This window comes from Lutra lutra, chromosome 17, assembly GCF_902655055.1.
Source record: "Lutra lutra chromosome 17, mLutLut1.2, whole genome shotgun sequence".
Lineage (NCBI taxonomy): Eukaryota > Metazoa > Chordata > Mammalia > Carnivora > Mustelidae > Lutra > Lutra lutra.
In genome coordinates, this window is record NC_062294.1 from 17,829,950 (window position 1) to 17,850,222 (window position 20,273).

The window sequence follows — 20,273 nt, forward strand, 5'->3', positions numbered from 1 at the left end:
AATAATTAAAAAAAATCTTTGAAAACAACAACAACAAAAAACCTACCTTGTGGACTGTTGTTAAAATGGAATGGACTAGGGGCACCTGGGTGGCTCAGTGGGTTGAGCCTCTGCCATCGGCTCAGGGTGATCTCAGGGTCCTTGATCTGAGCCCCAAATCGGGCTCTGCTCAGCCAGGAGCCCGCTTCCCCCTTTCTCCCCCTGCCTGCATCTCTGCCTACCTGTGATCTCTGTCAAAATAAATAAATAAAATCTTCAAAAAAAAAAAAAGAGGGGCGCCTGGGTGGCTCAGTGGGTTAAGCCGCTGCCTTCGGCTCAGGTCATGATCTCAGAGTCCTGGGATCGAGCCCCGCATCGGGCTCTCTGCTCAGCGGGGAGCCTGCTTCCTCCTCTCTCTCTGCCTGCCTCTCTGCCTGCTTGTGATCTCTCTGTCGAATAAATAAATAAAATCTTAAAAAAAAAAAAAAGAGATGGAATGGACTACAGCACATGGGACTGGTAGCACAGCCTGGAACACATAGTAGCTTTGACTGCTCTGACAACATTGTCACTGTTGTCACATGCCCTTGCTCTATGAAAGAAGGAAAGGCAGGTGTTGGCTGAGTTCTGAGTCGACTTGCTCTTCGAGGAATGTTGGTTCAGCCTTTGCTGTGCTCAGGTGTGGGGCCGGAATAGGGTGGTCATGGCCTCACTGAGTTCACTGACCGGCTTCAGCAGGGCTAGCCCCTGCAGAAGGCGGTGAAGAGGATACGGACCCAGGCAAGGAGGAGGAGGAGGGGGGAAAGGTTCCAGCAAGCCTGAACCCAAGCAATAGGAGAGGCTCATCCACGTTTCCGTTTTTAAAGAAATTACGTTACCAAAGAGGGTATGAATCTGTCCAAGTTCTCCATGATATGCCCCCCTCTCTAGGCGACCAAATGTCACAGTTCAGAAGGTGTCATATGAATCCAAGGGACTTCCCTGTAGGACCTTTCTCAGTCGAACTCCTGTAGTCCCTGCCTCTCCAGCCTCCCCCAGCTGATGGCACTACCTCAAGAATATGGGACAGTAGGCAAACCAACCTCAGGGCCAGAGTCCCAAGCCCTGTGAGCTTTACACTCAAATGACGGAAATATCTGGTCCTGGGAAGCAGCCCCATCAGACACTTCAAGCCTGCAGAACACCACTGTGATTTGCTCTGGGAACCCTGCGTACTGGATCCTCCATACTGCCTGAGATCAGGCGGAGTCTGGCTGCAGGAGACCCAAGATGGACAGGAAGGCTGGCAAGGATGTGGAAGACAAAGGTGGGGATTAGAAAGGAGGCCGGGTGGAACAGGAGACAGAGACACACTGGTACTTACTGCACTTCTCCCAGCAAGGTGGACAGTGGCTGGCTTTTGAAGAAGGGAAATGTGCTACCTGTTGTCCACTTCGAGAAGGGTAGCCTCAGCTTTGTGATTGGACAATGCGTGTCCCTGGTGGCCAGGCTGTCTTCTGGCCACAGAGACTGTTGCATCTTGGGAAACTGGCTCTGTCCATTCTCGTGGCAGCTGAACCAGAGTGACAGCCAGAAAGGAGGGGCAGCAAGGAGCCCTGAACGAGGATGAACATCACCTGGGCAGTGCTGGAGACTGAGGAAGCCCCTGGCTCTGCCTCCCACTCCTGCACTCTGAGTGTGTGAGGGGGGCCTGTCACTCTGACAGTTTTCTTCCCTGAATATTCTTGTGATACACTGGAGAGCAGTGGCCTTGGGTCAGCTCTGCCACAAAAGTAAGCTGGTCCCAGGAGAAGCCTACTTCTACCACTGCGTCCTTGGCAGGTCTTGATTTATGTAAACACTACACTGGTGAGGAATCAGAAGAGAAGGCGCTTACACACCCCTCCCTGGTGTCAAGATTTCCTGCACTGGCCCTGCCTCAGCAGCCCCACCAGTGGGAGGCTAAGGGAACAACACGTAACAAGGCTCTGTGGCTGTAGGCAGCAAAGCAAGAGGGCAAGGGGGTTTATGCCATTTGCTGAGACTGGAGAGACAAGCCAAAGAAAGGAATTTGGTAGACAGACCTATGTGAGTATGGTAATGGCTTTCTTCCTAAAAGCAAAAATCCTCTCCAGATTTCTTCTTTTTTTTTTTTTAAGATTTTATTTATTTATTTGACAGACAGAGATGACAAGTAGGCAGAAAGGGTGGCAGAGAGAGAGGAAGGGAAGCAGGCTCCCTGCTGAGCAGAGAGCCCAGAGATTTCTTTTGGTTAGTAAAAACAGGTACTAATGTAGGTCTTCCATAAAAGCAAGGTGGCATGACACAAACTTTCTGAAAGCTGGGGTACTCATGGTTTTACTCCATTCTGACTTACAAAAGTTCTGACTTCAACTAGTGGAAAACCTGTATCCTAAGAGCAATGGGAAGGGGTGCCTGGGTGGCTCAGTGGGTTAAGCCTCTGCCTTCAGCTCAGGTCGTGATCTCAGGGTCCTGGGATTGAGCCCCGCATCAGGCTCTCTACTCAGCAGGGAGCCTGCTTCCCCCTCTCTCTCTGCCTACTTGTGATCTCTCTCTGTCAAATAAATAAATAAAATCTTTAAGAAAAAAAAAAAGAGCAATGCGAAGCCACAAAAGAACTTTAGGCAAGAAGATGACAGATTTTTCTCAAAGAGAGATAGGTCTGGCTGCTCAGTTGGGGAAAGGACTAAAAGTGGGGAGACCAGGAGGAGGTGAGAGATGAAGGTGACTGGAACTGGGGAAGAGGTAGTGGGAATGGAGAAACTACCCCTGGGAGATGTTTGGAGGTTGAACCAGAATGATTTGGAGATGCTGTTAAAGGGGAAGTGGACAGAGGGTAGGAGGTGTCACAGATGACATTCAGGTCAGCTCTGGAGGCAGGCCCTGGGCTTCCCCCCTTGTTTCCTCTTGTGTACACTGCCAGAACCTGGATAACTTCTCATAGTCCCTCCCCCAAAATTGTCCAGGTCTATCCACAGATGCTAGAGTCTTCTAAAAGGCAAGCAAGCGAGAGAGCGAGAGCGAGAGAGAGAGAGAAAGAGGAAGGAAGGGAGGGAGGGACAGAGAGAGGGAGGGAGGCGGGGGAGGGAGAAAAAAATGGGACAAGTCTTCATTAGTATGTGTTTATTTCCCTCTGCACAGGACAGGATAGAGAGATGGCCTCGGGTGAGGTAAAAAGAAGAGCAGGCCACCCGGCTAAAACCCCCTTGCTCCTTGAGTATGAGCATTCACATGTCCCTAACCATATAAGGGTCTGGGTATGTCTGTGTTTCTGTGGTTGACTTTGTATGGTCACCTCAAGGCCATGACTAGCAGTGTTAGTTAGCTTAAGGACTGAAGTGGAACGTTACTGAAAATTATTCCCCCTGGCTGATGGTCTACAGAGATGGTGCCCACTTTCTCGGGTTCAGCACTGCCTGTCTCTGCTGGGCAACAGTTTCCTTCAAGTCTTGGGGTGTAAGACATATGGTCCCTGGAGAAAAGCTAACCTCAAAAATTAAATTCTCCCTTCATGGGGCGCCTGGGTGGCTCAGTGGGTTAAAGCCTCTCTCTGCCTTTGGCTCAGGTCATGTTCCCAGGGTCCTGGGATTGAGCCCCGCATCGGGCTTTCTGCTCAGCAGGGAGCCTGCTTCCTCCTCTCTCTCTGCCTGCCTCTCTGCCTACTTGTGATCTCTATCTGTCAAATAAATAAATAAATCTTAAAAAAAATTTAAATTCTCCCTTCTTATTTCTCTGTCGCAGCTGTTATTTATTCTGGATTTCCTCCCTACATCTCCCCATTGTTTATACTCCCACTTCCTGGGGGGCAATTAAGAGTGGAACAGACAAATTGTTTATTCCTCAAACTAACATTTTTGCCTTGGAGACCAGCTGGTCCAAGAGTTTCTCCTCCCTTTCCACACTCACTGGCTTCATAAGTGGGCGTGGGGTGGCTGGCCAGCCATAGGGGGAGAAAGGAGGGAGCCAGGTCTGAGCTTGGGCTCACCAGCCACCCAGGGCAAGGAATACCCCAGGGGACACTCTGCAGTGGGGCTGCCCAGAGAACCCTCCAGCTGCAGCAGTCAGCAGACCCACCCCCAGCACAGTGCCACCGGTTTGCCCTTCACCCCTGCCTGACTACATCAGGCACCATCATCTGCACAATCACTCAGATATACCCAAGCTGGAAGGGTTTTCCTCACTTCCTTTCTAGGGTGGTTTCCAAGGTCTCCAGATTTAGGTCACTACCCCCGCACAGGTCACTCCTGCCACCTGGAGAAGGTTCCAAAGGTGAAACAGCTCCAGAGGGTGCCAAGGTTCACAGTGGAACCTTGAGAGACTAGGGAAGAAGGAGTTTGGGCAGAGACCTTGAGGCCTCTCCATGGTGGAGCTTCTGGGAGAGGATGAATTCCACTGTTTGTATGTGGGATGGATGTGTGTGTGTGTGTGTGTGTGTGTGTGTGTGTGTGTATAGGGAGGTGGTTCCTGGAGAAGGCAACTAGGGCGAAGGCCTGAGGCTGGGAATGAGGGTGGGGCCTACAGAGGAAGAACGCAACTCAGCCTAGTTTTCTGGAAGAGCTAGAGCCACAGGAGCAAGAAGATAAGACGAATGTAGCCTCAGAACCCAGATGCCAGGCCTTTCCTTGGGAGCCATATATCTGACTTCAGTGAAGACCAGGCTTCCACACTGAGGTAGGTGGGACCCTGACCAACAGCCCAGCCTGAAGCTCTGGGAGGAATGTTGCTGGGATGGGGGGAGGGGTGCTCTGCTGCCCTATAAATGACTTTATTTCCTCCCACTCAAAGAGCTTGCTGAATTCCTACTCTGTTCAGTAAGCCACCCCCCACCCCTCCACCCCCACCCCCCCACCCGCCAAGGTTGCCCAGTTCACATCCCAAAAATCTCTTCATTCAGAGGTGTAGCATCTCCTGAGGAGGGAGCTCTTGCCTGAGACTGACTGGGGAAGACAGGGGGAGGGGCGCCCCTGACAGTTCCCGGTTCAGGCTTGAGTCCCCCAGGGGATGGACAAGTAGGCCAGGAAGTAATGTAGGGGAGAGAGAGGTGGGGGGCAGAGGGCCTCTTCCTGAATGCTAAGTCCTCAAGGTTAACCCCTCATTTCCAGGAACTGTCTCCTCCCAACCCCACCCTCACTGTGGCTCAGCAGCAGGAATCCGAGAAAGCTCAGAGTACTGTGGCCACAGACATTTGCATGTAGCCCTCAGGGTGGCTGGTGCAGGATGTAGGCAGATTGGGGACCAGATGTGGTTGAGAGACGCTGCTCTCTGGGAGGAGCACCCCAAGCCTTCTCCCCTGGATAGTAAGGTTAGAGACAGTAGCGGAGCAACCTGGGTTAGTCCCTCGGAGCACTGGAGATGAGGAGAGAAGGATGAGAGGAGAGGAGTTGCCCAGAGGGTGGTGGTGTCCGGTTGGCTGGGGGCGGACGGAGCGCATGCTCTGCGCGCCCGGGTCGAGATCCTGCGAGTCTGTTCTCCCCTTGCCAGACAGCGCTGCCGTGGTCCGAGTCGACGTTACGGACTCTATCGCCACTCTCTGTCCTTCGCCACCCCTCAGGCTCTCGACACTGGCCCCCGCCTGTCTGTGCCGCCCTGAGCAGCATGCAGCCCCTGGGCCTCGAGGGTACCCCCGCGATCCTCCGGCGACCTCTGCTACGTCTCCTGCTCCTAGTGCTGCTGCTGCCGCCGCGGCCTATAACCCGTGCCCAGAACACACCGGGAACCTCCAGCTCTCCGACCCCGCCAGCCACCCCCAGCTCCCGCGCCAAGCCGGCTGCTTCCAGCGCCCCAAGTCTGCGGGAGCGCGCGCGAGCCCTGATGCGGGACTTCCCTCTCGTGGACGGGTGCGTAGGTGCGGCGTGAGGGCGGGTGGAAACTGAGCCCACCCCAAAGCGGGGGAAGGAGTTCTCAGCATGCAGGGCTAGTGAGGAAACTCCCTCGCACCACCCCTGGACGCACTCTCCCATCATCCTTGGGTGCCTTTTCCCTTCCTCTTTCATTCCGTCCCTGTCGAGAACCCCCAGCCTAGTCCTCAAGGGATTCTAGTATAGCCTGGTGACAGTGTGGTCTGGAGGGGGCATTCCCCGCACCAACCTTGGCCCAGGTCCTGCTTGATCCCAAAGCCTAAGGAACCCACCCATTTCACCCTAACCGGACCTTGCCTTGCCCTCCCTCTAGCCACAACGACATGCCCCTTGTTCTGAGGCAGTTTTACGGCAACAGACTACAGGATGTCAATCTGCGCAATTTCACCCATGGCCACACCAGCCTGGACAGGCTTAGAGATGGTCTCGTGGGCGCCCAGGTACCACAAGGACAGACGGAAAGGCTGAGAGGGAGTGTGGGGACCCCAGAGACCACAGGTTAGTCACATGGGAACTCAGTTATAGTAGGGCCTCCCAAAATACCACAACTTGGATGCTGGGGCCTGCAGGGGTCACAGTGAACTTGTTTGGTGAGCATCCACAGACCACAGAACAAGCAATGCATTATAAGTGACCACTTCTGCTGTGTGGGCTGTGAAGGAGAGAAGCCCAGGGAGCTTGAAAGCAACCCCTGCCCAAGCCAACCCATGGCCTTCCCCCAGTTCTGGTCAGCCTACGTCCCCTGCCAGACCCAGGAACGGGATGCCTTGCGCCTCACCCTGGAGCAGATCGACCTCATCCACCGCATGTGTGCCTCCTATTCTGAGTTGGAGCTTGTGACCTCAGTTCAAGGTAGGCAGATGGGTGGAGAGTGTTAGGGACTTGTCCGAATACCCCAGCCTCTGAAAGTGATCCCTCTGACCTACCTGTCCCCAGCTCTGAACAACACCCGGAAGTTGGCTTGCCTCATTGGTGTGGAGGGTGGCCACTCGCTGGACAGTAGCCTTTCCGTCTTGCGTTCCTTCTATGTGCTGGGTGTGCGCTACCTGACATTCACTCACACCTGCAACACACCGTGGTGAGCACAGTGTAAATGGTATGCGTCCACTGATGCAGGCATCTGCCTGAGATCACAGTGGGGCTCAGACCAAGCTTTACCCCTGGGATCTGGCACTGACCCTGGAGTGGGGAGGGGAGCAGGGGTTCCCAGAGCAAGACTGGCTTCCCAGTAGGGACTTCCTTGTGCCAGGCACAGCCCAGCTTGTGCTGCAGGGGGATGCAGGTCTAGAGGATTCAGTGGGCTCTTGTGGCCAAGTCAGGGCCACCATTCAGACTGCCTCCTGGTCATCCTGCAGGGCAGAGAGCTCAGCTAAGGGCATCCATTCCTTCTACAAAAACGTCACTGGGCTGACCAAGTTCGGTGAGGTGAGGATCCTAGCTCCATACCCTGCCCCCTGTGAATGTGCATGCCCCACCAGTTCCCTACAGAAAAATTCATGGGCATGTGCACCCCTGATGCCCTTTCCCCAACCTGTCACTGCAGAAAGTGGTGCTGGAAATGAACCGCTTGGGCATGATGGTCGATTTGTCCCATGTCTCAGACACTGTGGCTCGGAGAGCCTTGGAAGTGTCACGGGCACCTGTGATCTTCTCCCACTCGGCTGCCCAAGGTGTGTGCAAGAATGCCAGGAACGTTCCTGATGATATCCTACAGCTTCTGGTGAGAGACTGCCCGGGCCCTCAAACCAAGAGCCCTTGAACCTGAGCCCCTGTTCCCTCAACTTTCTCAAACCCTAGGCTGAACCTCTGCCCCATAAACCCACAGTCCGTAGCCCCTGAATTCTTGAGCTCAGGTGTGGGGGTTCTACGCGGTAAATACTGCAAGACATTTCCATCCCAACCAGAGTGGAGACTCCTCCATTTACACAAACCTTGAGGTGAAGTCTCCTTTGACGTCAAACCCAGAGCTGAACACCTTCTTCACGGGAGCCTAGAGGCAGGTGGGTGATTCGGGGGCAAAGCTGAGTGTCCATTTGTCCACCCCTGCAGAAGAAGAATGGTGGCATCGTGATGGTGACTTTGTCAGTGGGGGTGCTGCAATGCAACCCATTAGCCAACGTGTCCACGGTGGCAGGTAAGCCCTGCCTGGGCTCTCTGAAGAGCTCTGATTTGCACCTGAAGCCTTGGGGCAGGGAGGCTCAGTATAGCCCCAGTGGTCTCACTCATTCTTGGCTGCAGGCACAGCTCCTAAAAACTCAGTGATAAATGGTATAAAACACCTTGGTGCCATGTGGAACTGAAGACACAGAGTTGGTAACTATGATACTCACGGGTATAAGGGAGGCATTCAGACATAGAGCCCAGGTGCCAACCATCTGTGCCTCTGTAGGGGCTCCCAAATCTTCCTGCCCCTGCCTCTGACCAAGGGACTGGGCAGCCTCGTAAGTCTCTGTGGTCTTTGTCAGTTGTATTCTTTGTCCCCCCTCATCCTCCACACCCATGGGAAGGAGCCCCCATGGTTCTTAGGGAGACTGGAGGCAGGGTGATTCTGGATCAGAAAAAGCCCAAATGGGATCTACTCCAAATCTAAATTCCAGTCTAGAGTCAACTGGCATCAGCCTCCTCAAATTGGCACACTGGGTGCCAGGCCACGAAGGAACTGGCCTGTGCGGCCTATAGGCTACAAGAAGGGGAATTGGTAGAGTGCAGTCCCCATCCCACCCCTGCCCTGGAAGCCCCACGCTGCTGACTCTCCATCCCCCAGATCACTTTGACTACATCAGGGCAATCATTGGATCCAAGTTCATTGGGATTGGCGGAGATTATGATGGGGTCAGACGGTAAGTGCTTCCCTATGGCTTGTCTAAGACTCGCTGTGCCACAGTAGGGCCTTGATAGTCACTGTGCCCACCACACTGTGGTCCTCACAACTTTAGGCCCACCTTGCCTCTCCCCACACCCAGAGTCTATTTCCTGGGCCTTACTGTTTGTTTGCAACCCTTGGCCCCACTCTAGGTCATCATCTGCCCACCCTTAGTGCCAGCAGACCCATTACTTCTATTTTTAAGTTTTATTTAAGTAATCTTTACAACGCAATGTGGGGCTTCAACCCATGACCCCAAGATCAAGAGTCACATGCTCTTCCCACCAAGCCAGCCAGGGTGCCCTGACCCACTGCTTCTGAGCAGACTCTTAGCAAGGTCTGGTGTGAACTGAGCATTTCCTCTGCCTGCAGCTGGGTCTGTGCCTGCAGGAGGTCAACCCAGTTCTTTTTTATTTTTTTTTTAAGATTTTATTTATTCATTTGACAGAGATCACAAGTAGGCAGAGAGGCAGGCAGAGAGAGAGGGGGGAAGCAGGCTCCCTGCTGAGCAGAGAGCCCAATGCGGGGCTCGATCCCAGGACCCTGGGATCACAACCTGAGCGGAAGGCAGAGGCTTTAACCCACTGAGCCACCCAGGTGCCCCTCAACCCAGTTCTTAAAAAGCTTTTCTTCTTTTTATAAACGGAGGGAAATTTTATATTCAGTGAAAGACACAGATCATTGTGGTTTTTTGTTTATGTTTTTTAAATAGCTCCATGCCCAGCATGGAGCCCAAAATGGGGCTTGAACTCATGACTCTGAGATCAAGATCTGAGCTGAGATCAAGAGTGGGATGCTTAACTGACTGAGCCACCCAGGTGCCCCAACATAGATCTTAACAGTACAATTCAGTGAGTTTTTATGATGACTCAAAGTGGTTAGGAGCTTCCTTCTGCAGTATAACGAGCAGGTGTGAATCACTTACCCTCTTCAGGTCTCCCCTTCCCATATCTGACCAAAGCTAGGGTTCAGTAGACCTGGACACAGAGGGCTGTGGTTCTGAGTCATGAACAGGGAACAGGGCCGAGGTTCCACAGCTGGCTGGCTCGCGGCCACTCAGGTTCCCTCAGGGGCTGGAGGACGTGTCCATGTACCCGGTTCTGATAGAGGAGTTGCTGAGTCGCGGCTGGAGTGAGGAAGAACTCCAGGGTGTCCTTCGCGGAAATCTGCTGCGGGTCTTCGGACAGGTGGAGCAGGTATGCTGGGCTGGGCAAAAGAGTAGCACAGGGGTCTGAGCAAGTGTGTTGGAGGTGCTGTGGGAGCTGCTGACCACGGACTCGTACCTTCAGGTACGGGAGGCAAGCAAGGGGCAAAGCCCGCTGGAGGATGAGATCCCAGATGAGCAGCTGGGCAGCTCTTGCCGCTCTGTTCTCTCACGTCTGCACCAGACACGGTACCTGGCTCCAGACCAGAAACTAACTGAGCCTTCAGAGCACTGGACACCTAAATGGTTACCTAGACAATCATTGTCAAAATCTCCCCCCAGAATGGCTCCAGGCCTCACAGTTATTGCTGCCTGTTTAGTCCTTATTCTGTGGTTCTGGTAACCCAGTTAATCCTACCAGATGTTACTATGGCAGCTACAGACACCACACAATGTTCCCCCCATCATGCAGGCACAAACATTTCCTGAAAATAAATGTTTTACACATGGAACCAGGCATGAGTATCCTTCTCTGGGCGGGGGGGTTGGATGGTGGCACAGGATCCCAGTTCTGGTGGTTGGTGGGGACCCTGCAGTCAACCACCAGTTACTCAAGTAAGACCTGAGTCTCACTAGCATGAGCCAAGAAGACCCCAATGGTTGGGCTCAGCACTGGAAGAAGACAGTGGATGACACATGCTCCAGCTTTGGGAGAATGGATCTTCCTCTGGGTTGCCTCTCAATAGCTCACTCAGTCCACATCCTGACCCACTGACCACAACCTGGGGATTTTTTTTTTAAGATTTTTTTTATTTATTTGAAAGAGATAGAAAGCACACAAGCAGGAGGAGTGGCAGGCAGGGAGAGGGAGAAGGAGAAGCAGACTTCCCAGTGAGCAGGGAGTCTGATGTGGGGCTCCATCCCAGGACCCTGGGATTGTGACCTGAACTGAAGGCAGACGCTTAACGACTGAGCCACTCAGGCGCCCCACAACCTGGGGATCTTGAAGGGAACTCCGGTTCGGATTCCCAAGAAGGGAACCTGCCTGGATCACAAATAATCTTTGTTCCTATTTGGACAGAGCCCAAAACACCAGGCTACATGATGGGCCATGGACCTCCAATGACTGAACTTCCCTCGATGTGGATCCACCCCCTCCCATGTCCCTCCGGGACTTCCTCTCTGAGAAGCACAAGCTACTTAGAAAACCACACTATCTTATCCCCAGGCCATTAATGATAATAGCAACTGCATTAATAATAGTCAAAATTAATAGTTAATGCTAATAATGACAGCTAATAATAATAAATATGATAATAGATAATGACTAATAAAAATAATAGTTAATACTAATAGTCTATGCATACCCCATGACTGAGTAATTTCACCCCAGGTATATATCCAACAGGAATGCATACATAGGTTTTCCAAAAGGCATATGAAATAATTTTTTTTTAAGATTTTATTTATTTATTTGTCGGAGAGAGAGGAGCGAGAGTGAGCACAGGCAGATAGAGTGGCAGGCAGAGGCAGAGGGAGAAGCAGGCTCCCTGCCAAACAAGGAGCCCGATGTGGGACTCGATCCCAGGATACCAGGATCATGACCCGAGCTGAAGGCAGCTGCTTAACCAACTGAGCCACCCAGGCGTCCCTGAAATAATATTTAAAGCAGCACTTTCCATAATAACCCCAAATGATATAGTTCAAAGCCTGGGTAGTTCAGTCAGTTGAACATCAAACTCTTGGTTTTGCTTAGTGCAATTTTATGCAAATTGAGACATGGCCTTAAAAAAATTTTTTTTAACTATACCAGTCACAGTGACATCCTATAAAAGAAGTTTCATAGGCTACAGTTATTTAGAAATTATTTAAGATCCTCACTTGGTCAAGAGAAATTGCCAAACATTCAATCTCTCAATAGAAAATGAGCTAAACAAAGAGGGAGATTTTGAAAATATTATTTATGAGATGTTGTCACTTACTATCAGGGAAATGCAAATGAAAACCACAATTAGGTATCCCCTCACAGCTGTCAGAATGGCTAAAACCAACAACACAAGAAACAACACATGTTGGCAAGACTGGAAAAAAAGGAACACTTGTACGCTGTTGGTAGGAATGTAAGAATGTAAACTGGTACAGCCACTGTGGAAAATAAGATGGTCGTTCCTCAAAAAGTTAAAAATAGAACTACCCTACAGAGCCAGCAATGGCACTACTGGGTATTTACCCAAAGAATACAAATGCACTAATTCAAAGGGATAAATGCACCCCTGTGGTTATAGCAGCATTATTTACAATAGCCAAATTATGGAAGCAATGGGGCGCCTGGGTGGCTCAGTGGGTTAAGCCTCTGCCTTTGGCTCAGGTCATGATCTCAGGGTCCTGGGATCAAGCCCCACATTGGGCTCTCTGCTCAGCAGAGAGCCTGCTTCCACCTCTCTGCCTGCTGCTCTGTCTACTTCTGATCTCTCTCTCTCTGTCAAATAAGTAAAATCTTTAAAAAACCATGGAAGCAGGCCAAGTGTCCAATGAATGATGAATGGGTAAAGAAGATGAGGCATATATACATGCATACAAACACACATGTGCACGCGCAGGCGTGCACATGTATACACACAATGGAGTATTATTCAGCTATAAAGAAAAACGTATGGTGCCTGGGTGGCTCAGTGGGTTAAGCCTCTGCCTTCGGCTCAGGTCATGGTCTCAGGGTCCTGGGATCTAGCCCCTCTTTGGGTTCTCTGCTCAGCAGGGAGCCTGCTTCCCTCTCTCTCTGCCTGCCTCTCTGCCTACTTGTGATCTCTCTCTCTCTCTCTCTATCAAATAAATACATAAATAGATCTTTTTTTAAAAAATGTAATTTTGCCATTTGCAATGACATGGATGGAGCTAGAGAGTATAAAGCCAATCAGTCAGAGAAAGACAAATACCGTATGATTTCAGTCGTGTGGAATTTAAGAAATAAAACAAAGGGAAAAAAGAGAAAAAAAGAGAGACAAATCAAGAAACAGACTCTTAACTGTAGAAAACAAACTGATGGTTATCAGAGACGAGTGGGTGGGGGGGATGGGTGAGATAGGTGATGGGGTTTAAGGAGCGCACTTGTTGAACCCCGGGTGATGTATGGAATTGCTGAAACCAATATAATATTGTGCACCTGAAACTAATAAAATGCTGTATGTTAACAAACAAGAATTAAAATAGAAACTTACAAAGCCAAAAAAAAAAAAAAAAGAGGAAACTTTTATTCATGAGCTTGCCTCCATTAAAGCCAGTTTAGTAAAATTATAATAAATTCTGGTTTGGGTATGAATAAAATAATGTGTGAGTTAATACACCTACTTTCAGTTCTTTAATATTTTTCAACTATTTTAGTGTTCTAGAAAAGTTCATCATTGAAAATGTATATCAGAACACATGTTTTCCTTTTCCCTCAGGCTCCAAATGGGCTGCAGTCTGCAATATTGCTCTGAAAGTTTTAATAGTGCTTTCTCTTCATTTTGCCTGTTCTCTCCCTTCTTGACTCCTTTGGGTACACTGAGTAGCCCTCTGAGATGACCTTAATCCTTTTACAGATCCTTCCAAGCAAAGCTGATCCAGCTCAGGCCCATTTAGGAAAAAAATGGGAAGAGGTGGTAGGAGACAGAAGCTTATGGGAGGGCCCTGTGCTGCTGGGGAGCAGACCTCTTGAGGACAGGACCTTGCTCAGCGGTGCAGGTGTTCTAAACATGAGGTGCTCTGTGACAGCCTGCAGCTAACTGTCACTGCTGGAACAGAAAAAACTGCCTTTCAGTTTCCTCTGTAGCCCCTCTTGGCAGAATGCCAGGAAGCCAGCAAGGGGGCTGGAAAATATGGTTTTAGGAGTTTGAGCCCCAGCCTCACAGAGCAGAGCACAGAAGACTGCATCTGGGCTTGAGACAATTGCTTAATAACCAGAGGTGCTGCAGGCCTGCGGTGGGTTCCCTCATTTATTCTCCCGGCGCGTTCTTTTGTGTTCTAACTCAAAACTAAATGTTCATCAGGGTCCCCCTTACTTTGGTGGCTCTTCAGACCACAACACCCCTTATGGAAGAGAAGCCCAAAAGTCAAGCTCATCTCCAGGTTTCCACCCTCGCTGGATCCTCATCAATTAATTTTTAAAGTATCTTATTTAACTCTCTGTTGTCTTCAGGAAGATCCTTTTTATATTTTGCCCAACTTTTCCAGTCGTTATCAGGAAGAGTATAACTCTGATTTACTTAGTAAACCAAAACCAGACATTTGAAATGGTGTTTACGTATTAATTTGATAACATTAAAAATTAATTATAAACATTATGCCCTCTCTTTTCACCTAAGACTATCATAGGAAATAGCTGTATATGCAATACTTCTGAACTTTTAAAAATATATTCATTTGTTTTTGAGAGAGACAGAGAGAGCAGAGCGGGAGGGACAGAGGGAGAAGGAGAAAGAATCTCAAGCAGACTCCTTACTGAGTGTGGAGCCCGATGCAGGGCTCCGTTTCATGAACCTGAGATCATAACATGAGCTGAAACCAAGAGTCAGATGCTTAACTGACTGAGCCACCCAAGCATCCCAGTACTTCTGAACTTTCAATAAACTATTAGCAAATTCATCATTCATTATGTTGTTTATATCACTTAAATGAAAACCTCCTGTAGCAAGACAGCTTGGTATATGAGAGACCAGAATGAACATTCTCCCTCCCTTCTGTCTCTCTCACTCCTGAGAGAGCCAAAGCTGGAGGCAGCAGGGTCAGATTTAGTCCTTAACCCCCAGGCATGAGTAGGGAATAGGACAGGAGGTAGTGGTGACCAGAGGTCAAGGCCCTTCTCCTGGTGCCCAGAAGGGGAGGTCCAATTATCAGGGAGCTCAGATGGGAGAATAGGTGACAGGTCCAGATACAGAAGGGAAATGAATCAGATTTTAATCTGCGCTATAGGCCCCTCTCAGACTGTAGGACCTGGTACAGACCCAGGAGGCCCAGATGCCACCCAAATGCAGTTCTGAGATCAGTTCCCAGTGCATCTGCGCTTTTTCTGCAGAAAACAATGAATTACACTGACCAGGCCCCTGGTCATCCTGGAAACAACCTTGTCTTGAAGGAGGATTTCTTCCCACATGAAATCATGTGTCAGACCAAGCCCCCTCATACCCTTACCAGCAAGAATTCTTGTCCCACTATTCTATGCCTTTGAGGACCTCCCAGCTCCTCCCTTACAGACAGCTATCCTGTCCAAACCAAACCTTTGCCTGGGCTATTGTCCAACCTGGGATGCCCTCTCCAACCCCTGCCAATCCAGACCCCATCCTTCCAAGGCTCAGCTGCTGTGGTGCCTCCACTAATCTCTTATTAAACTGGCCAGCCTTTACCAGCACCACCCATGGCATCCCTCAGCCAGGAGGACCATATTACCAAAAAGAAAAAAATGTGACATAAATTGACCAGGGAGTAGCTTTTCCAAGATGGCTACTAACTAATGTTTAGTATCCACAGTCTTTCCTTGTGCATATATTAGCACATAACAGAAGCAAATTTCAATACTAGATACTAAAACAAAATGGTTCCATTATATTATTGTTATATTTCATTTTTATTAAAAATACGTAAAATATTTTTTCTCTCAGTCAAGAAGTACAGATCCAATTTACTCTTTTTCATGGAATGTTTGACCTATTGCAGGGTGGGGCACACTCCTGAAACTAAAACCCCACATGGACCTGCGACCTGTCTGGCTAGGGGTGAGATTGGGAAGACCGCTGGCCTTCCCCGCACCCCCCCCCCCCGCCCCCGCCTCGGAGCTGTCGGTCCCTGGGTCCCGGGAGCTAGGAAAACAGTAGGTGCAGGAGTCAGATCCAGGAGCAGGGGGCGCCCTCCGAGCTGGGTGTGGAAGTCTGTGTCGCCCCCTGCGGCCACTATGCGAGGCGGCGTCGTCGTCCCCTGTCGGTGGAAGCGTTCTGACGCCCGCCCGCTTCCTTACTAGGCCGCGCCGCTGGATCACCTTAATCGACGGTCGGTAGGGACCCCATCGCCGCGCTCTACCCCTCGCCGCCCCTCCTCTCGACACCGACCCCTGCCCACCCGTCCCACCCTGCGCAGCATGCAGCCCCTGGGCCTCGAGGGTACCCCCGCGCTCGGCGAGCGACTTCTGCTGGGTCTCCTGCTCCTGCTATCTCTGCTGCAGTGGCGGGTAACCCACGCCCAGACCACACCGGGAACCCCCGGAGCTCCAACCACACCAGAAGCCCCCAGCTCCTGGGCCATGCCGGCCACCGCCAGCTCCCCGACCCCGGCGGTCACCCCCAGCTCCCGGACCACGCCGGCCACCTCCAGCACTCCAAGAATGCGGGAACGCGCCCGGGCCCTGATGCGGGTCTTCCCTCTGGTGGACGGGTGCGTGTAGGTGCGGTGGTGGGGGGCGGATGGAGACAGAGCCCAAAACTGAGGAAGAGGTTCTCAGCATGCAGGGCTAGTGAGGAAGCTCCCTCATAGCATCCCCTGGACGCACTCTCTCCTCCATCACCCAGGCCCTCTCCCTCCAATACCTCCCCCGCCCCGTCCTGGTGTACCCCCCTGTACTCCCTCCAAAGCTGCACCTCAGGAATCCTTCCATATTGCCAGTGTGACACGGAGAAGTGGGCCGGGACAGAACAGGCCCAGGTGTGTCAACATGTCCCTCCTGACCTGGAGGTCATGTCTCCAACCCTAACCTTGTCTTGATGTCCCCAGCCACAACCATTTGCCCCAGCTCCTGAGACAGCTTTTCCAGAATAGACTACAAGATGTTAACCTGCGAAATTTCAGTCGTGGCCAGACCAGCTTGGACAAGCTTAAGGAAGGCCTCGTGGGTGCCCAGGTACCACAGGGATACACAGGGTGCTACAGCATGGCTGCTGGGGAGTGCTGGGACCACAGAAACCTGGATAGGCAGGCCTCTGGGTGATTAGAATCATAGGACACACAGTGTGTCATCATGTGGGTGCCGGGAACATGGGAGCACTGGAGGCCAAGGCAGGCCAGCCCAGGCTCTGTGGAGATACACAGAAAGATCTCTGGTGAGTGTGGGGGCTGCTAGAGCCAAAAAGATATAGTGGATTGGCCTCAGGGCATTCACACAGCACACGGACAAACAGCAGACCATGGTGTTCCACAGTCCACAGTCTGACTGCTGGCAACAAGCTTCACAGTCATCAGGATACCACAGGGTCATGCAGTATTTCATTCTGGGCCACTGACCCAAAAGAGTAGCTTGGGGGCTGAGGAAGAGTGGCAGGCCAAGGACTTCGGAGGCCACCCTAATCTCACTACGGAACCCCGGGGCCTACCTCTAGTTCTGGTCAGCCTACGCCCCCTGCCAGACCCAGGACCAGGATGCCCTGCGCCTCACCCTGGAGCAGATTGACCTCATTCGTCGCCTGTGCGCCTCCTACTCTGAACTGGAACTAGTGACGTCAGCCGAAGGTGGGCTGGCAAATGGGGTGCAGTTGGGAGCTCCCTCTGGTGGTTCTGGTGCTAACCACTTGATTATCCATCCTCTCCCAGGTCTGAACAGCCCTGGAAAGCTGGCCTGCCTCATTGGTGTGGAGGGCGGTCACTCACTGGACAGCAGCCTGTCGGTGTTGCGTGCTTTCTACCTGTTGGGAGTGCGCTACCTGGCACTCACCTTCACCTGCAGCACGCCCTGGTAAGCGCAGCGCCAGCCAGGGTGCAATGGCAGGCGGCATGGTGGGGAAATGGCCAAAGAGGCGAGGACACAGGAGTCCACACTCCCAGAAAGCAGCTAGCCCAGGTCCTTACCTTGTTCTGGGTGGATGGACAAACAGAGGGACCGCAGAGCCCCCAGGCGCTGTTGCCCATGATGTGTGGCCTTTGACAAACTGCCCTCTTCTGGCTCTCCTGCAGGGCAGAAAGTTCCACCAAGTTTAAACACCACTTCTACACCAACGTCAGTGGGTTGACAAGCTTTGGTGAGGTGAGGACTCCTGTTCTATACCCTACCCCACCTGTTCCCTACAAACAGAATATGCACATATGTGCGTCCTTGACATCTCCCCACCTCAAAAATAAAATTAAAAAAAAAAAAACTGTCTCTGCAGAAGGTGATAGGGGAAATGAACCGCCTGGGCATGATGGTGGACTTGTCCTATGCATCAGACACTTTGGTACGACAAGCCCTGAAGGTGTCGAAGGCTCCCGTGATCTTCTCCCACTCAGCTGCCAAGGCCGTGTGCAACAGTGTGCTGAATGTTCCCGATGACATCCTGCAACTTCTGGTGAGTAGCTACCTCAGCTCAAACCCAGAGCTAGTCCTGCTTCATACAAACATTCTTGACCTTGAGCAGAGCTACTAGCACAGGTCTCATCCTTGGATCCAAGGCTGGTTAACCATCCCCCATCTCTGAAAGTCAAAGCCAAATCAGCTTCACTCAGGGACCCAGAGGTGAAGCCTCTTCCAGCCCCTGAAGCTAGGACTGAGCACTGTCCTACCAGGGTCCCCAGGGCCCAGGGCAGGCCATCAGGTCAGAAGAGCCAAACTGACTGTCCGTTTGTTTATCCCTATAGAAGAAGAATGGTGGCATTGTGATGGTGACGCTGTCCATGGGGGTGCTTCAGTGTAACCCGTTTGCTAATGTGTCCACTGTGGCAGGTGAGCCTCACGTCCACTTATGCCCTTCTAGCTTGAGCCTATGATCATGGGGGGCCCTTGGGACAGCTCCAGGAGGGCAACAGGCAGACCTCTGACAACCCAGGGGAGCAGACACAACTCTTCACTGCCACCCAGATCTGGGGCCACAATCAGTGCTGGTGTGTTTGGGAGAAGCAACTGCCTCTGTCTCTGAATCTCTTTGCTCTTCCCTCTCTGGATAGGACAGGCAGGCTCTCAAGGAGCCCAGAGGCAGGGTGGCTGCCAGGCAGAAAAAATTCTAAAGGTGCAGCTCTGAAGTCCACTGTTCAGCCTCGAGCCACTTCAGAACTCACAACTGGCCAGGGGCTGCATGAAGTCAGCTGCCATGGTGGGGAGTGCTGTGGGCAGGAGAACTGACCAGGGCTGAGCTTCCCCAGACCAGGGCTAGCTCCAGCCTATGCTGCCCACCACTATCCCCTACCCCATAGATCACTTTGACCACATCAGAGCAGTCATTGGATCAGAGTTCATCGGGATTGGTGGAAATTATGATGGGTCTGGTCGGTGAGTGTTTCCCTGGGGTTTGTCCTGGGCAAGACAACAGGGAGTCCTTTAGTCTCTGTTCCCATGCCATGGTCCTCCCATCCTTCAGACCTTGTCTATAGGCTCTGGTTTTCTAGCTCCCCTGGTATCTCTACACTCCCAGGGCCTGTTTCCTGGGCTGTCTCTGCCCCTCCTATGACCTGGTGGACCCACTCCCACTCCAGATCATCACATTCATTAATTACCCTCCTTTGCCCAGCACATGCTCCACTCCCAGCCCAGCAGATCTGTTTTGGGCCAGTCATCTGCTCAGGGCACAAGCCACAGTCAGTCTCCAGGGAGCTCCCAAAGTGACATTCAATAGCCTGGAGGACATGGTCTTCAATTTTGCATCTGTGATTGGGGATGGTGGGCCCTAGACCAGGATCAGGGCTGAGGTTCCAGAGCTGGCTGACTCACGGCCACACAGGTTCCCTCGGGGGCTGGAGGACGTGTCTACATACCCAGTATTAATAGAGGAGTTGCTGATTCGCGGCTGGAGTGAGGAAGAGCTTCAGGGTGTCCTTCGTGGAAACCTGCTGCGGGTCTTCAGACAGGTAGAAAAGGTATGCTGGGCTGGGCAAAAGGAAGTTGCAGTGGTTTGAGTAGATGAAGAGTGCTATGGAAGCCACTAACTGCTGACTCCCACCCCCAGGTCAGAGAAGAGAACAGTGGGCAGAACCCTGTGGACGATGAGTTTCCAGATAGGCAAGTGGTCAGGTCTTGCCACTCCCACCTCCTGTCTCAGCCTCAGAGTGAACACGTGGCCACACGCCTGGAGGTGACCAAGTGGCCAACCAGTCAGGTCCTCCAGAGGCCCTCAAAAGCCTCCCCATACTTTGTTCTAGGTCCCGTGGCTGCTGCCACATTCTCAGCCCTCACCCTGTATCTCTGGTGACCTGGCCATTCCCCCCTGAGGCCACTGTGGCAAAGTCTCACAAAGTGCCCCTCCTGCTATCCAGACACAAGTATATGCTGAGAATAAACATTTTTGAGTATGGATCCTGGTGTGAAAGTCCTTTCTTCTCCCCAGGGGGTAGGGGAGTGGGGTCTGGTGGGCTCCTGGTTAGTAAGGGCTCTTGTAGGTCTACCTTCAGCGGCTCAAAGTGAATGGACTCCAGCTTTGCCTCTTTTGGGAAACACAAAGGGATCTTACCATATTCCTATGCCAAAAGCCTGAACCCACAGAAGAGCACAAAGGAATCCATTTCTGTG

General features: G+C 51.7%; 2 protein-coding genes across 7 annotated transcripts; both read left to right on the forward strand.

Annotated features, from left to right (window-relative positions):
- Positions 1-1,936: 1,936 nt before the first annotated feature.
- Positions 1,937-10,344, forward strand: LOC125089930 (dipeptidase 2-like). 6 transcript variants are annotated; one of them, XM_047712425.1, is made up of 12 exons: positions 1,956-2,055; positions 4,172-4,650; positions 5,531-5,816; positions 6,151-6,277; positions 6,560-6,689; positions 6,774-6,915; positions 7,193-7,262; positions 7,381-7,557; positions 7,887-7,971; positions 8,602-8,677; positions 9,761-9,896; positions 9,990-10,344. In XM_047712425.1, the coding sequence occupies exons 3-12, from the start codon at positions 5,575-5,577 to the stop codon at positions 10,245-10,247; spliced, it is 1,443 nt and encodes a 480-aa protein (XP_047568381.1). In that variant the 5' UTR covers positions 1,956-2,055; positions 4,172-4,650; positions 5,531-5,574; the 3' UTR covers positions 10,248-10,344. The 6 variants fall into 6 exon arrangements, with proteins under 6 accessions (XP_047568384.1, XP_047568381.1, XP_047568382.1 ...); XM_047712426.1 differs by having other exon boundaries at positions 1,963-2,046; XM_047712428.1 differs by lacking the exon at positions 4,172-4,650 and having other exon boundaries at positions 1,937-2,046.
- Positions 10,345-15,751: 5,407 nt separating this feature from the next.
- LOC125088969 (dipeptidase 3-like) lies at positions 15,752-20,060 on the forward strand. Its single transcript, XM_047710649.1, has 10 exons — positions 15,752-16,243; positions 16,580-16,706; positions 17,182-17,311; positions 17,393-17,534; positions 17,753-17,822; positions 17,947-18,123; positions 18,413-18,497; positions 18,965-19,040; positions 19,489-19,624; positions 19,714-20,060. The coding sequence occupies exons 1-10, from the start codon at positions 15,951-15,953 to the stop codon at positions 19,954-19,956; spliced, it is 1,479 nt and encodes a 492-aa protein (XP_047566605.1). The 5' UTR covers positions 15,752-15,950; the 3' UTR covers positions 19,957-20,060.
- Positions 20,061-20,273: the final 213 nt, after the last annotated feature.